The sequence below is a fragment of the Capra hircus genome, chromosome 29 (genome assembly GCF_001704415.2).
Source record: "Capra hircus breed San Clemente chromosome 29, ASM170441v1, whole genome shotgun sequence".
Classification (NCBI taxonomy): domain Eukaryota; kingdom Metazoa; phylum Chordata; class Mammalia; order Artiodactyla; family Bovidae; genus Capra; species Capra hircus.
This window is the reverse complement of record NC_030836.1, coordinates 11,150,150-11,167,846: the sequence shown is the minus strand read 5'-3', so window position 1 is coordinate 11,167,846 and position 17,697 is coordinate 11,150,150. Positions and strand designations below refer to the sequence as shown.

At 42.8% G+C, this 17,697-nt stretch overlaps 1 protein-coding gene across 20 annotated transcripts in view; it reads right to left on the bottom strand.

The window, feature by feature from the left end:
- The window catches only part of DLG2 (discs large MAGUK scaffold protein 2), a 2,364,981-nt gene that overhangs the window by 552,216 nt on the left and 1,795,068 nt on the right, over positions 1–17,697 (bottom strand). For 17 of the 20 annotated variants that reach the window (XM_018042817.1, XM_018042821.1, XM_018042823.1 and 14 more), the window contains one exon: positions 17,294–17,449. The exons of the other annotated variants lie outside the window; for them this stretch is intronic. In XM_018042817.1, the coding sequence (XP_017898306.1) occupies positions 17,294–17,449 (156 nt within the window). The remainder of the gene's footprint in view (positions 1–17,293; positions 17,450–17,697) is intronic. 20 annotated transcript variants of the gene reach the window in all.

The window sequence follows — 17,697 nt, the reverse complement described above, 5'->3', positions numbered from 1 at the left end:
ACACCACCCTTATGGCAGAAAGTGAAGAATAACTAAAGAGCCTCGTGATGAAAGTGAAAGAGGAGAGTGAAAATGTTGGCTTAAAGCTCGACATTCAGAAAACAAAGATCATGGCATCTGGTCTCATCAGTTCAGTACAGTCGCTCAGTCATGTCCGACTCTTTGCGACCCCATGAATCGCAGACACCAGGCCTCCCTGTCTATTACCAACTCCCGGAGTTCACTCAGACTCATGTCCAGCAAGTCAGTGATGCCATCCAGCCATCTCATCCTCGGTCGTCCCCTTCTCCTCCTGCCCCCAGTCCCTCCCAGCATCAGAGTCTTTTCCAATGAGTCAACTCTTTGCATGAGGTGGCCAAAGTACTGGAGTTTCAGCTTTAGCATCATTCCTTCCAAAGAAACCCCAGGGCTGATCTCCTTCAGAATGGACTGGTTGGATCTCCCTGCAGTCCAAGGGACTCTCAAGAGTCTTCTCCAACACCACAGTTCAAAAGCATCAATTCTTTGGCACTCAGCCTTCTTCACAGGCCAACTCTCACATCCGTACATGACCACAGGAAAAACCATAGCCTTGACTAGACGGACCTGAGTCGGCAAAGTAATGTCTCTGCTTTTGAATATACTATCTAGGTTGGTCATAAGTTTTCTTCCAAGGAGTAAGCAGATTACCATCTGCAGTGATTTTGGAGCCCAAAAAGATAAAGTCTGACACTGTTTCCACTGTTTCCCCATCTATTTCTCATGGAGTGATGGGACCAGATGCTATGATCTTTGTTTTCTGAATGTTGAGCTTTAAGCCAACTTTTTCACTCTCCTCTTTCACTTTCATCAAGAGGCTTTTTAGTTCCTCTTCACTTTCTGCCATAAGGGTGGTGTCATCTGCATATCTGAGGTTATTGATATTTCTCCCTGGCAATCTTGATTTCAGCTTGTGTTTCTTCCAGTCCAGCGTTTCTCATGATGTACTCTGCATAGAAGTTAAATAAGCAGGGTGACAATATACAGCCCTGATGTACTTCTTTTCCTATTTGGAACCAGTCTGTTGTTCCATGTCCAGTTCTAACTGTTTGTCCCATCACTTCATGGCAAATAGATGGGGAAACAGTGGAAACAGTGTCTGACTTTATTTTTTGGGGCTCCAAAATCACTGCTGATGGTGATTGCAGCTATGAAATTAAAAGACGCTTACTCCTTGGAAGGAAAGTTATGATCAACCTAGACAGCATATTAAAAAGTAGAGATATTACTTTGCCAACAAAGGTCCGTCTAGTCAAGGCTGTGGTTTTTCTAGTAGTCATATATGGATGTGAGAGTTGGACTATAAAGAGGCTGAGTGCAGAAGAATTGATGCTTTTGAACTGTGGTGTTGGAGAAGACTCTTGAGAGTCCCTTGGACTGCAAGGAGATCCAACCAGTCCATCCTAAGGGAAATTGGTCCTCGGTGTTCACTGGAATGACTGATGTTAAAGCAGAAACTCCAGTATTTTGGCCACCTGATGCAAAGAGCTGACTCATTAGAAAAGACCCTGATGCTGGGAAGGGTTAAAGCTGGGAGGAGAAGGGGACGACAGAGGATGAGAAGGTTAGATGGCATCACCACTCAATGGACATATATTTGGGTAAACTCCGGGAGTTGGTGATTGACATGGAGACCTGGCGTGCTGCGATTCATGGGTTTGCAAAGAGCCAGACACAACTGAGCGACTGAACTGAACTGAATTTTTAAAATTGTAAAAAGTTAAAAATAACAATTTCTTTCTGCATTCAAATCATACTCTTGCGAGGTAAACACTGTTACCCGGAAGGAACGTTTCTTTCTCCTTCCATGTTTGGTCTATGATATGTAACCTTCCTTAGTGTGAAACATCCTAAAAGATTGTGTTTAGTTAAAATTACTAACTGGCATGGGAGAAAAAGCGTTGGCACCTGACATCTGTAACCTGAGTCCTTTTTCTGCCACAAATTACTCGTACGACTGTGTGATGTCGGTGAAGTCTCTTAATTTTGCTTGATTTATTTTCTCAATTAAAAAAAAATGTTGGGACGCAATCTTCTCTAATCCTTGCTGATCAAGCATTTTATAATTAAATGATATTTAGGGCTCTCAAGATATACCATTCGCTTTACCCTTATTGGCAACACATATTTCCTTGCATTTCTTTTTCTTTATAGTTGGAACTATAAAGAAATTTTTCTTCATAGAAGGAATGTTAGAGAAAGGGAACGGCAATTACCCTCACCTTGCCAGACACTGACATTTACTTAGCATGCTGAGCAAACCTGCAGAGTGACTGGTGCTGAAAATAAAGTCCTTTTGCATGTCTTAATCTGTCCCTTTTCAATCTTCTAAGTTTGTTGAATCGATTTTTGTTTTATTACCCTTCATGGGGTCAATCAGAGTTTCTGAGAGGCTTGCTTGCTCTGGACCTTGATCCCACCTTTGAAAACCTAGCAGCGCACATTCCAAGGACCCAATCCTCAAACCCTCCAAGACACACGCGAGGAGTCCACACATGATATGATTTCCCCAGACCATCTGCTGTTGACATGTGTAGACTACAAATAAAACCGACTTTAACAAACAGCAGGCATTACCTGTCACAATGCACCATAGGTAGGATGGAGAAAATCTGTTTCTGTGGCCTAATTCAGAAATCTCAGGAAAAGTGTTACGTCTCATTCTCCCAAGAGAGTAAGGGAGAACTACAACCCAGAGCTAAGGATTCCTCTCCCTCACCAAGTCTTCCATGCACTGCCTCCAGCAGGGAGAAGAGCTCCCACTAAACACCAGCTTCTTTTGAACTGTGAGTCACTGTGTCAAGGGAATACCTCCCATCTGTCACTCTACACAGAACGTCACTGTCTGCTCACGTGTCATATGGACAGCACATAGCATTGCTCCTACCCATAGAAAGGCGACAGGGAAACACTCCGTTTTCATTTACACAGTGTTATTACTCATGGAAAACAGGCAGATTGGCTTGTTCTGTTCTTCAGGTTCACTATTCCCCTGGGTATTATGGGATGGAAATGCACGAAGAACTACAGATTGCTGGCCAACTCTCTCAGCAGCTGACTTCGAACCTAGCATGAAAAAAGGAGGGGTCTAAGGTTTGAGTCAATTTGAGTGGGCAGATGTGGAGTTAGAAAGAGCCCGACTCTTGAATATATGTGGATTTTCACTTGCTGACCTAAGGGAAACGGAGCTTCCCTGGTGGCTCAGTGGTAAAGAATCCTCTTGCCAATGCAGGGGATGTGGGTTTGATCCCAAGTTCGTGAAGATCCCCTGAAGGAGGAAATGGCAATCCACTCCAGGATTCTTGCCTGGGAAAACCCATGGACAGAGGAGCCTGGCGGGCTATAGTCCATAGGGTTGCAAAAGAGTCAGACATGACTGAGCATGCGCACACACATGACTTAAGGAAGCAGATGGGGCCGCAGGATACTTCATGTGAGAGGTCTCATTGAGGGGTACAGCGAGAACATGGGATACAGTAAGGGGCCTTTTAGAAAGAAGGGAGGGAAGAAACCAACAGTCTCTGTCCAGAGGAGGACTCAGGAAAGGCAACTCTCCTTGTCTGTGATTTGTAGAGGTCTGTGACCAGAGATTTCTAGGAACTCTTGACCAGCTGGAGGTCTGCAGCTGCTTGAGGCATCACTGGAAAGACCTCCAACCACTCCCTCCTGACTTCCCACAATCATTATCCCCATTTCTTCTGCTGTAATTTCATTTAACTTTGGCATTCTAAAAAGTAGATCGTCTTCTGAGAAAGTTTTTGATGCTTTGGAAAATGAAAATACCAAAGCTGCCCAACCAAGAAAAGCCTGTCTTCTTTGCTTCTTTGCTAGAAAAGAGTCGAGATTAGAGGGCTGCTTTCACGGGTCACAAAGATCCCAGAGGAAAAGGCACCAACATGAAAATCAGGACGAGGAGTCTGCCTGGGACCGAAACAGAGCTGCTCTGGAGAGAGCAAGAGAAACAGGGATGGCAAGTCCCCCACCTGAGCAAAAAAGCCCCAGCTGACCAAGAGTCCCACATAGTACCTATCAAAACACGGAGGCGTGGGTCTCAGGGCTGTGAATGCAAGCCACCCTGTTGGGAGCCCTGGTCCAGGGCAGGAAGGAAAGGCTTCTCATCTTGCCCCTGCCAGACACCGCCCAGCTCCTGGAAGGCTGGCGCATGCATGGAGCGCCAGGGTGGACAGCAGTGGAAAAGGAGATGGAGGTCTGAAATGACATCATTCTAAGGGCTGGGACAGGGACAAGGGGAGGAGACAAAGTGATCTGTCGTAAGTGAGGCGTGTCCTCTGGGGAAATAATGGGAAATAAGAGTGTGGATGTGGTTGTTCAGGACAATGCATGAGCCACCAAACCCCCGCAAAGAAGAAAGGGAGGGTCTCAGAATCCCAGCACTTATGCTGGTGGACTGGTCTCCTGATGGTCTGGTCAGAGACTTCTATTTTTACTTACAGTGCCTTTCCTCGAAACCAGGAAAAGCTGAAGGTTTCCCTACAAGGAACGTAGTGCTAGCAAGACAGTAAGACTTTATCTAGCAGCTTGACATGGGAGAATGTAGAGAGCTGGAAGGAAATCTGGGCTATTACTCGACCTTCCGATTTCATATGAAAACAGTCTGAGGCTTCCCTAGGGGTTCAGTAGTAAGGTATCTGCGTGCCAATGCAGGGGACACAGGTTCAATTCCTAATTCGGGACGATCAGACACCACACAGCAGCGAAGCCCGTGAGCCACAACTGCTGAGGCTGTTCTCTAGAGCCTGAGAGCCGCAATTACTGAGCCCACAGGCTGCAAGTACTGCATATACCCGTATGCCCCAGGGCATGCACTAAGCAGGAAGGGAAGCCATCGCAATAAGATGCCCATGCACCACAAATGGAGAGTAGCCCCCACTTACTGCAACAAGGGGCTTCCCTGGCGGCTCAGATGGTAAAGAATCTGCCTGCAATGCAGGAGACCCAGGTTCAGTCCCTGGGTCGGGAAGATCCCCTGGAGAGGGAAATGGCAACCCACTCCAGTACTCTTGCCTGGAGAATTCCAAGGACAGAGGAGCCTGGTGGGCTACAGTCCACAGGGCCGCAAAGAGTTGGGACACAACAGTGTGACTATCACTACACTTCACTGCAACTAAAGAAAATCTGTGTGTAGCAACAAGGGCTCAGCATAGCCAAAAATAAATAAACAACAATTAAAAAAAGAAATAATGCCTAGAAACCAATGAATACAAACCTATAACTGTAATATCTAGGGGAAATACAGGATGGATTCAGAATAAATAAGGTTGAAAGCTAAGTGAAATTCATGTATATTTGAAAAATACAATCCATAATAAGTTGCTAGACTTTTTTTTCCCATATAACCAATGTCTGCCAATTATATCCACAAAATTAACCCTCTGGGCCCAGCGGTCCCTAAAGCTCTTGAGAGCAGGGTCTGACCATTTCTGGATTGTGTATCCCCAGAAGTCCCCACCATATAACAGGCATTTAATACATATTTGTGGGCTGAGTGACAGTTCCCTCAACTGGAGCACATAAAGTCTGACTAGATTACTTCAAGGTTATCTTTCATCTCTAAACTTGTATTAGCCTCTGAACTTGTCAAGACTATAAGGCTTGACAGAACAATAGCCTCATAATGATGACAGAGGCATAAGTAAGGAAGCAGAACATCAGAATAAATTTGAGAGGGATGAACATAACAGAGAGAAATACGATTTCCATCCCTGGCCTCAGTCTGGGCCAGTCGTCTGTTAGGCAGGGTGTTCATAAGAACGCTTGGCCAAGGGAATGAGCTAGGGCTGAAATCTGAACTGAATCCCATCTACATGTCACACTGGGGACCCTGGCACATTTTGTCCTTCATCCTGAAGGGGAGAGATTTTAAAATTTAGACAAAGGCTCTGGCTGGGTTAGCTGAGCCCAGTATATGCGCCACCCCCACCTTGCTTAAAGCCAACCACACAACTTCTCTTCACTCTCTAATGTATTCATTTTCTCTGGAATAGAGTGATCTTAGGTTATAGCATTCAGTTTGGAACATACATCTCTGCTGACTTTGAAAATCCTGTTCAAGGGATCCTTTAAACTTCATATGAGCTTAAGGTCTTCAGAACTGAATTAAAGAGTGGGAATGGAAGATTTACTTTTTCTGTTGTGAGAGGTAAATTTTGGTCCTTTAATGAAAACAAAATTCTACTTTCTGAAATACATAGACCTCTGTATAAATATAAGCAGCCTTGCACAGCCCTTCCTGCCACACTGCCAACCCTAACATTCATCTCTCTTTACAATTCACTGGGCTCACCATCAGGCTATGAATGAAAATGGTCTTGTATAATAGTCCCTTATTAAAAATTCATTCCCACCTCAGCCTGAGCTATCTATTTAGGGGGTCATACTATGTCATTTGAGGCTTTCCAGGTGGCGCAGTGGTAAAGAACCTCCCTGCCAGTGCAGAAGACATAAGAGACACAGGTTTGATCCCTGGGTCAGGAAGAGCCCCTGGAGTAGGAAATGGCAACCCGCTCCAGAATTCTTGCCTCGAGAATACCATGGACAGAGAAGGCTGGCGGGCTGTAGTCCATGAGGTCGCAAAGAGTCAGACACGACTAAGCAACTGAGCACACACTATGTCATTTAATACACACATATAAGTAGCTAACATTAACAGGGCACTTCATATTTATCAGGCACTGCTCTCTGCAGTTTACATATAACTTCATTAAATCTCTACAGCAACCCATGAAATGGATACCACAGTCATCACTATTATAAGATTCAGGATACAGAAGTTCAGAGTAGTTGTCAGCTGCTTAAGTTTACATAATTCGGCAGTGGTGGAGGCAGCCAACACTTTTATTCTAGAGTATAGACTCTTAACCATATATTTATTATCTATCTATTGAAATCTGACTATGGTTAAATGATGCATACTTTTCCCCCTCAGAATTTAATACTTGAGTGTTACGTCTGATGAGAATAACATTCAATAAATATTTATTGAGCACATGTGAAAGGACCGATTCTGGTACCAGGCTGCCAGATTCAAATCCTAACCTAATCCTCAGTGACCTTAGATAGGTCACTTAATCTCTCCAGCCTTCAGTTCCTTCGCTTGCAAAATGGGGAGAGTGATAAAAAGCAAGTACCTTCTTGGACTGCAGTGGAAATCAAGGAGCTAATCTGTATCAAGTGCAGCCTGGCAGCCAGTAAGATTATGTACATGACAGTGACTGATTTCTTCTCCTTCATCACTACCATCATCAGTATAACTATTAGGGCTACATGTCAGGACAGGAAATCCAACAGTAAATAACACAACAAAAACCTTGCTCTAATGAAATTAACATTCTAAGTCCTGGTATACTCCGTTTTAACAATCTCATCCCATTGTTTCCATTTGTTAAAGATGTATCAGAGCTTTTCTGCAAAATTAGAATAATCATACCTACCCCAGAGATTGTCATGAGGATAAAATGAGTTAGTACCTATAAAAGTTTGGAACAGCGCCATGTACACAAAAGCACTCAATGCACATTAGTGGTTTAAATTTGTATCCGTGCTGTGGGTGTTATGGTTCGATGTCACTGTCTTGATTCTTTCTGAGTTCCTGTAATTTGTTGCTATAGTGATTTTCCATAGCATTTTCTCACAGCTACTTTGCCTCCGCAAAGAACTGCTTTTGAAATTAAGCGTATCTTTCAGTTTCTTATGGCTTCCAATAACACAGTGGTTTACTAAAGTCAAAACAAAGATTGCTCCCCAAACAAAAAAAATATACTAAAATTGAGGGAAAATATTCATAACAGCTCAGGTAGGTAAATAATCTGGCTTTTTAAAAACATCTAGCCAATTAAATTTAGATTGTTGCATCACAGAGAGTTATTTGAATGTCTCAAGACAGGAATTTTGGAATAAGACCAAACTGAGTTCATTTCCAAGCTCCCCTGAGACTCCCTCTCTGGACCTGCCAGGGTTATTGCAAAGAGTAAATGAGACTTTAGGAACAAAGTGAGTAGCCTGCCTTCTTCCCTCCTTCACACTGCATGATGCAATTGTAAATGTGCCCCCAAAATTCTTGAATTCTTAGTGAAAGAACATCTCCTGGATCTCTAAGAAGATGAAAGTGAAGGGCAACATAAATGGTATTTTTTTTAAGGGTCTGTATACATGTATGGGCTGGGGATGTAGCTCAGTGATAGAGCGCATGCTTTGCATGTATGAGTGCCGAAAATTCTGAAAGAGATGGGAATACCAGATCACCTGACCTGCTTCTTGAGAAATCTGTATGCAGGTCAGGAAGCACCAGTTAGAACTGGACATGGAACAACAGACTGGTTCCAAATAGGAAAAGGAGTACGTCAAGGCTGTATATTGTCACCCTGCTTATTTAACTTCTATGCAGAGTACATCATGAGAAACGCTGGACTGGAAGAAATGCAAGCTGGAATCAAGATTTCCGGGAGAAATATCAAAAACCTTAGATATGCAGATGACACCACCCTTATGGCAGAAAGTGAAGAGGAACTCAAAAGCCTGTTGATGAAAGCGAAAGAGGAGAGTGACAAAGTTGGTTTAAACCTCAACATTCAGAAAACAAAGATCATGGCATCCGGTCCCATCACTTCATGGGAAATAGATGGGGAAACAGTGGAAACAGTGTCAGACTTTATTTTGGGGGGCTCCAAAATCACTGCAGATGGTGACTGCAGCCTTGAAATTAAAAGATGCTTACTCCTTGGAAGAAAAGTTATGACCAACCTAGATAGCATATTCAAAAGCAGAGACATTACTTTGCCGACTAAGGTCCGTCTAGTCAAGGTTATGGTTTTTTCCAGTAGTCATGTATGGATGTGAGAGTTGGACTGTGAAGAAGGCTGAGCGCCGAAGAATTGATGCTTTTGAACTGTGGTGTTGGAGAAGACTCTTGAGAGTCCCTTGAACTGCAAGGAGATCCAACCAGTCCATTCTGAAGGAGATCAACCCTGGGGTTTCTTTGGAAGGAATGATGCTAAAGCTGAAGCTCCAGTACTTTGGCCATCTCATGCCAAGAGTTGACTCATTGGAAAAGACTCTGATGTTGGGAGGGATTGGGGGCAGGAGGAGAACGGAACGACAGAGAATGAGATGGCTGGATGGCATCACTGACTCGATGGATGTGAGTCTGAGTGAATTCCGGGAGATGGTGATGGACAGGGAGGCCTGGCGTGCTGCGATTCATGGGGTCGCAAAGAGTCGGACACGACTGAGCGACTGAACTGAACTGATATACATGTATGGGCTTCCCCGGTGACTTAGTGGTAAAGAATCCGCCTGCAGTGCAGGAGACCTGGGTTTGATCCCTGGGTCAGGAAGATCCCCTGGAGGAGGGCACAGCAACCCACTCCAGTATTCTTGTCTGGAGAATCTCATAGACAGAGATGCCTGGTGTTGCAAGGAATCCTTGGGGTCACAAAGAGCTGGACACAACTGAAGTGACTGAGTATGCACGCATGAATATACAGGTACACACTGCTATATTTAAAACAGATAACCAGCAAGGCCCCCCTACTGTACAGCAAAGGGAACTCTGTTCAGTGTTATGTGGCAGACTGGGTGGGAGGGGAGTTTAGGGAAGAACCGATACATGTGTATATATGGCCGAGTCCACCTTCGCTGTCCACCTGAAACTATCACAACATTGCTAATTGGCTATACTCCAATATAAAATAAAACGTCAACAAAAATTTTAAAGGGTCTATATAGAAAATTCATTAATTTCAAAGCAAGGGGGTTTCTTTCAGTGAGAATCCCTGCACAGAAAAGAGGCCATAAAATGGAATGTGGCAAGAGCCACCTCTGTGACTTTGCGGGAGTCAATTAATCTCTCCTTAGTTTCCTTAATTCAAATTGGGCTTGGTGATCACTCTACTTCAAAAAAAGCAGCGGAGGCCTTTGAAGGAGAAGCTGCTGCATAAACGCGAGAAGGAATCGGGCCTTAAGAGCCATGCCCAGAGGGTTTCCTCTCCTGGTTTTAATTAAAAATGAAATTAAGAATTCTTTCAGATTATATCAGCCTTTTAAAGAAGGCAAAAGAAGGTCAATGATTTGTTAAGCATCTTCTTTCTTCTTTTAATGGTGCATTTCCCAGATTACATCATGTGAACAAAGCTCAAATTTTCTTTCAGGATCCACAGATTTGTGGCAGCGTGGATATAAGATGTGGGGCACTGAGTGAGAAGCCACGGTGAATGGGAGGGATTACGGCTCCCGAGAGCCGAAGCCTGTCTGCTGTGGGAAAGCCCCCACTGGAGTCCTGGCTCTCCCCTTGACTACATCAAACCCCACCCTCCGCCAAGTTGTTGGGATACTTAGAATCAAGTATTCATACAAATGGAAAGTGCGTGGCTACTAATCTGTGCTCCAGAGTAGCTATCATTTTGTCTGCATTCCTAAAAAGGTACACATGGGCTAGAAATATTGCTATGTAAGTAGACTAAAAAAAATATATGAGGTCACATAAGGGGCTCCCCAAGTGGTGCTAATGGTAAAGAACCTGCCTGCCAACGCAGGAGACATAAGAGATGTGGGTTCAATCCCATGGGAGAAGGCATGGCAGCCTATTGTAGTATCCATGCCTGGAGAACCCCATGGACAGAGGAGCCTCACGGACCATAGTCCATAGGGTCACAAAGAGTTGGTCATGAATGAAGCCATTTAGCACGCACACGTGCGCTTCAGAAATATGCCATCTTTTATGGGGAAACTATAAATGTAATAATAAAAGGGGAAACATATGACTTTGCCAGTGGTAGCAAAGAGGATGCTGCCCTTAAGAATGATAAAAGAAATGAACATCCACAGCTTTCTCATGGCATCTGGGCATACACCTGTGCTGATAAATATTCACCTGATTTGTGATAACACTAAAAATAAATATACATGAGCTCAAGGCTTTACAATAGAATAAGCACGTGAAAATAATAATGACTGACGTACATGGTGCCTAGATAAAGACTCATTTTCTCCACTTCCCTGGATCCTCACAACAATCCTAAGAGGAGAACAGCCCAGATACGATCATTTTCCCCTCTTCTGGTGAGTGAAAGGTCAAAGGAAGGCCTCAAACCTGGACAGTCTGGACACAGTCCTTGGCTCCTCTATGACACTGGGTTGCCTTTGTCTCAAGGAAGAGATCTTCCCTCTACTCTGCCTCCCTGTCCTTCCATTGATTTTCCTTCTACAGAGCTTCAAATTTTTGAGGACAAACGTCTGCAGTAGTCATGTATGGATGTGAGAGCTGGACTATAATGAAGGCGCAACTATTGGGCCTGTGCTCTAGAGCCCAGGAATCAAAACCACTGAAGCCTGCGCCCTAGAGCCCAGACTCGAAAACAAGAGAAGCTCCTGAAATGAGAAGTCAGTGCCCCACAGCTAGAGAGCAGCCCCCAGGCACTGCGACCAGAGAAAATCCCTTGCAGCGTTGAAGACCCAGCACAGCCAAAAAAATAAAAAATTAATTTAAAAAACGCAAATGGAATTATGTCTTTATTCAGCATTAAACTCCTCAACAACTCCACACTGCTTACAGGACAGGGACCCAAATCCTCGGCTCGGCACATAACACCTTCTATGAGTCGCAGCTGCCCCTGCCTCCAACTTTATCACCCAGCCAATGACCCTAAGCCACACAGAGCTGCTGGCTGTCCCAGAGTGCACCCACCAGTTGCGGCGCGCGGGCTTAGTTGCTCTGTGATGTGTGGGATCTTCCTGGACTAGGGATGGCACCTATGTCTCCTGCATTGGCGGGTGGATTATTTACCACTGAGCCACCAGGGCAGCTGCCATTTGTGTTTTTAGAAAGATCCCTCTGCTGTGTGAGAAGAGTTTGAAGGGAGACTAGTTTGCATATCAAATAAGGTTGAAATTATGAAGACCTAAACTGCAGCTATGGAGATGGAGATGTATAAATAGATACTGAGCTAATTATCACAAGGCCTAACCCTGTGCTTTTGACTTGGAACACATTTCTTTCCTCATCTGACTGATGAACTAAGTGTCTTTGGGAAAACTTGAAGGAAGCAAAGGAAGAGTTAGATGATCCTTCCTCCATTTACCCTTAGAAACTCACCTGTACTTTTATTATAATGTTATTGTGCATAGAAGTTATATTTAATTTTGAACTTATAGGCTTTGAGACAGGTAAAACATTAATAGATAGATTTTCTAAAATTTTATAAGGCGTGGATGGTTGTCAAAAATAGGCCACCATAACTTTGGCTTATGGCTGAAGTCTTGTAACAGCCTCATGGACCTATGAGAGATAAGGTTAAGTTCCCTATGAAGAATGGTTCTTATAAATACTAGAACTTGATGAAACAAGTTGTGAGTGGGGAACATTCCTCTGTGTGTGTGTGTGTGTGTGTGTGTGTGTGTGTGTGTGTTCACACCTCCACAGAAGGGACAACCTCAGAGCATGATTCCTCCCTTTGGTATCTCTTCTAATTGCCTGTTTTTAGTTACCTAGAGATTAAGTACACTGGAGAAACCAGGGGCCTTTAGCAAAGGAACCTCACAAAGCACAACAATGAATTCTTCATTTACGTGGTCTTATTCACCTCTGAACCCCTAGCATCTAGGGAAATGCCTGGTGACCTAGTAGGAGTTCCTTGAAAATATACTCTTCAAGGAGTTGATGTTTTATGAACACGTAATGCTTCAGAGATGTTTCCTATCTAAAATCTGCCAACATATTTTAGCTAGACTTCATCTGGTTTATCTCAACCTCTTTTTATCAATTATAGTATAACAATAATTAGGACCATCTATGTAAAAAGACAAATGAAAACATGTCAATATGTTGAGAAAACAGGCAAGGATATGATATTCCTTGTCCCAGGAACATTAAAAGCTGAATCACTTAACATTTTCTCCAAGAAGAAAAAGCAATTACATCAAAAACTCCATTTTTTTTTAAAGAAAAAGATAGATTTTTTCTTTAAAAAAGCAAGAGCCTCTCGGATAAGCAAGTGCCTCACAGAAACACCATTTTTTTTCATAGAGCTTCAAATTTTAGTCTGATACTTGGCTCTGCCCATTTCTTGCTTTTGCAGGGTCTGAAAAGTCAATTACTCTAAACATAATCTGCAGCCTTAGGAGCTGACGCTTTGCCAAGTAATTTAAAGTGCTTTGCTACGGAAAACTTACAGTTTCTCTCTTTTCTTTGAGATGATGCTATGGCAGTAAATTGTGTATACAGCTAATTCATCCCTGGATATTTGCTATTAGTTCAAAGAGCTGCGAACTTGGGTATTTAAAAGGCAGAGAATACAGATGCTTGACTCCTGGCTTTTGCTGCCTTGCCTCCATTCTTCCAAATGTTGATCAGAGATGAACTGGTGCCCGGGGAAAGGTGCTTCACAGGCTAACTTGCACAGAAGTAGCTTTCATTGCCATCTAAGACTATAACTACGATTATCAATGTGGGCATACTTCTGAAATACCCTGCGGGAAATTTTCAAATGCCCTGAAAAATATACATTAAAACATACTGCAACTTAAAGATGAGGCATTGCTTCAACATTTCTGGTTGGCCTTTTCAATTTACACCTTTGTAAAAAGTTGCCTTTAGTATAACATTTTGCACTTTGTCAATGCTTGACAAAATTTGGTTGGATGAATCGACAGATATTTTCTTACAATATTCTTTTACGGCAAAAGATCCCTAAATATTTTTACTTAACCATGAGTAGAAGTAAGAGTCCATTGTTGATGAAGACAATGGATTTGGGATCTTCATCATTAACAGAGTTGGCTAAGGGCTTGTCTATTTAAGTTCTTGTTGGCTACAGGCTTGTCTAAGTTCTTGCCTACCTCTGATGTTCTCTAAGTAATTCAAGGTCACAGTGGAGAAAGCAAGGGAGGGTGTCGTAAAAGGAACTAGAATCTTTGAACTTGTCCCCAGAATTACTGGCTGTATTTCAAGAAACATCGGCGCAGTATTTCCCACTGGAGAGAAAGCAAATAATCTCTGAAAGGGACTGCCCAGTCTTCATGAAGAACTGAGAGCTACCGAATCAATCTACAGTATAGACAGTGACCATTAAGAAAACTGAGGGTGAAAGTGAAGGACGCAAAATGAGTTCTAGGCCATCACCTGTTTCCAAGCACAGATTCGTTCATTCAGGGAGGTATTTTATACCCCTCCTAAAAACTGAGAAAAGCACAGCTTGAGTCACGACCTGTTCCTGAGACAGGTATCTGTTTGCTTATCACTAGATCTTATTTCCACGTGTACTTAGGCACTCAATAATTCTGAGCTCCTGCTGTGCCAGACTGGGCTAATTGTTAGGGATATAGCAGTGAACAAAACAGATGCCGTTTCACTCACTGACCTTGCAGTCCAGAATGTGAGAGAGCCATTTGGTTTAAAAATCACATGTACATTTATAAATTGCTTGAGTCAAATGGGAAAAGAGAGAGCAACTATAGCAGGGGACCTGATTTTCTCTTTGTAGGAGCTTTTCCGCCGAAGTACAAGTTAAACTGAGACCTAAGATGACCAGCAGTTCATCAGGCAAAGTGTAAAAAGAGCTTTTTGATTTGAGGAAAGAGCATGTGTGAAGCATTTGAGATAGGAAGAGATTTAGTGCATTTCGTAAAGAAAAAGAAGGCTGGTGTGAGCAGTGTGGTCAGAAAGGGAGCAGTGACATGAGATGTCTAAGAGGCAGGCAGGCAGGGTCTCGATCATGCACGGCCTGGATGCTATGCTAATGACTTTGCATTTTACCTTAATGCAAAGGTGAGAGAGCACTGATCTGTACTTTTAACAGATCACTGTGGCTGTACTGAGAGTAAAACAGGAGGACAATAGTGGAAGGCGTGAGACCTACTAGGGGACTGTTACAGGTGACGGAGGCTTGGATTAAAGTGGTGGAAAGAGAAGTGAAGGAGAATCAGCACATTTGAGATACATTTTAGAGGTAGGATTTTAAGGTATTTAAGATCGGATGATGGGTGTGAGGGAAAACAAAGTGTGTAGCATGATTTTCAAGTTTTGGCTTGGGCAACGGAATAAATGCATGTGTCCTTTACTGAATTGGAGAAATGTGGAAGGGGGTAAGAATTTCAGTACCAGTGTATGGGTGACAATACTACTGAAATGGATATGTGTGTGTGTGTTATTCTTTTCTATAAATAAATAAGGAAAAATATGGAAAGAGAAAGGAAAGAAGAGGGAAAACGAAGGGGACAGAATGATAATAAATAGAAAATAGAATTCCCAAGGGGAAGATGGAGGGTGGGGGTTGGGACTGGTGGGGGTCAGGACTGCTAAGGGAATGTAATATGAAAAATACATATTCAATGTTATAGTAATTTTTTTTTAAATTTGGGAACAATCCCCTATGGTTTTCATTATGCAGATTACAGAAAGTAAATGGAGTAGAATCATTTCTGGTGGGTCTACACAAAGGTGGACTGTCATCCACTTACTGGTGAGTTTTTAAGAAGGGATGTATCAAAACCCCCAGGGGAATGCAAGGAATGTGACTTTGTGTTCATAGAAAGAACATGGGTTAAAAAAAAAAAAAGATTCATTGACATTGAGCTAGAAGAAGGGAGATGAGAAGGCAGGATAAAAATAGAGATAGGAAAGACAAAGAGAAATGGGTGGATTTGGCCAGCAAGCAAAGATGTCTCTGCCACCATGCCTACGCCAATGCAGGTACTAATGGTCACCTGGGTGTGAATCCCAGCCCGGCCACACAGTGGAGGGTGATCACGGGCATGTCAGGTACCCTCTCAAGCCTTGATTTTCGTACTTGTAAAGCAAAGATAATGATAGCATCTACATCATAAGGTGACTGTCAGGGTTAGCAGAAATAATTCACAAGAAGTGCTTAACAACACTCCTGGCTCAGAGGAAGAGCTCAATAAATGTTAGCTGCCTTAACGTAGCTGACTATTTATAGATGCATAATTACTAGAAAGTCATCATTGTAGCCTGCCTCCTCACTTCCGTGTGGTGACTTTGCCCTTTTAGCTTCAAAATCATATAGTTCACTGTATCAAGAAATAGATTTATAATATGAAGAACTTTTTCAAAGAGCAAAGCTGTTAGGCTTTGCTTGTTGAAAATTAGTGAAAATGCCCTAGCATAGCCAAAAATATGTTTCTCATTTATTTCTAGAAATGTTAGGTATAATTTAAAATTTGGTATTTAACTCCTCTCAAGAGGCAAATCATTGACTTCTAAACTTATTCTTTGAAAACCTCCAAGAACAGAGATGATGTTCTAAGGAGATCTTATTCACTACGAATCACTTAAAAAAATCTATGTTTTCTCTGTCATAATAATATTATGAAGCCATGTGAAGATATTCTGTCAGAAAACGTAACAAGCACCACATTCCATGTAGAAATATTACAATTGAGATCTTCCCATTTTATACTAAATTGGAACTATCTTATGAAACACTGTATTCTCTTTTTCTTTCTGTAGCTGACTGGCTGCTACAGGAAGACCGGATTTTATTGTTTGTTATAGATATGCTTTAGAATTATAATGTAGAATTATGTCTAACCTTTAGACTTAGAACAATTTACAAATTTTTGTAGAAAAACTCAAAACATTCTATGATCAAATCTGAACTCCACATTTATTGAGGGAATTGCCTTAACTGCTCTGACTTTAATTTCCTTATATAAAATGGCAGTTACTAAGTAAGACAACTGATGTAAACACCTAGCATTATAACATACTGTAGAGGTGAAGATTATATTCTTTGTGGTTAGTTAGCACCGACTAGTTCTATAGTTTTGGATGAGTTAATACCTAAAGAAGTCAGTTAAATGATGACATTAATTGAATAATTTAATTAAAATATGAAACAATAATAGTATCAACTTCTTAGTCAACGTGATGCATGGAGCAGAGCATCACTATTTAAAATGTACTAACCCAGAATGCAGTTCTCTTTGAACCTTCCGTATGAGGGAAAGGGTGCTAATTAAATTCCAAAATGAATTCTTTGGGAAAAATATAATTAATGCCTTCTTAACAATGCATGGGGACTGAGAACATTTGGAGCATTGTGTGATCACGTGTAAGGGCTCTCTGATCACACTCGGAGACCAATGCTCTCCATGTCTCCCCCTGCCCCATGGGAGCAGAACGGCTCTCCACCCCGAGGAAGCTGCAGGGTGCAGAGCAGCGGGCAGAGGCGGATTCTACCCGTTCGTCCCCGTGGAAGCACATGCACCCGGAGAAGATGAAGTGAGAAAGCGCATGCAGTACCTGGTCATCTCAGAGTCGGGGAGCAGGCCTAGGTGGTAGTGGGGGTAGGGAGCTGAGAGGAGGAAGCTTTTGTCACACTCAACAGGGGAATAGTGCCTGGGAGAAGCAGGCTTATCACACAGTTTGTTCACAGTGCTGTAAACGGGTTCCGGAGGCCTGGTGATACAAGAGAAAGAGATTCAGGGTTAGTGCTCACACTGGACGACAGGCTGCGTGCAGCATCCTACCATAGGCGACAGCAAACGCCCCAAACAACGCCACCGGCTTCGCGAGGCCTCAGTTAAGAGGCTCTCCACAAGCAGGTCCTCGGGTTGGAAATCACAGCTTTGGCTGACATGCGGCATGACTAAAAGTCACGTGTCAGATACCTCAGTAGAGTCACAGAAAGAGACACGGGTGCGTGC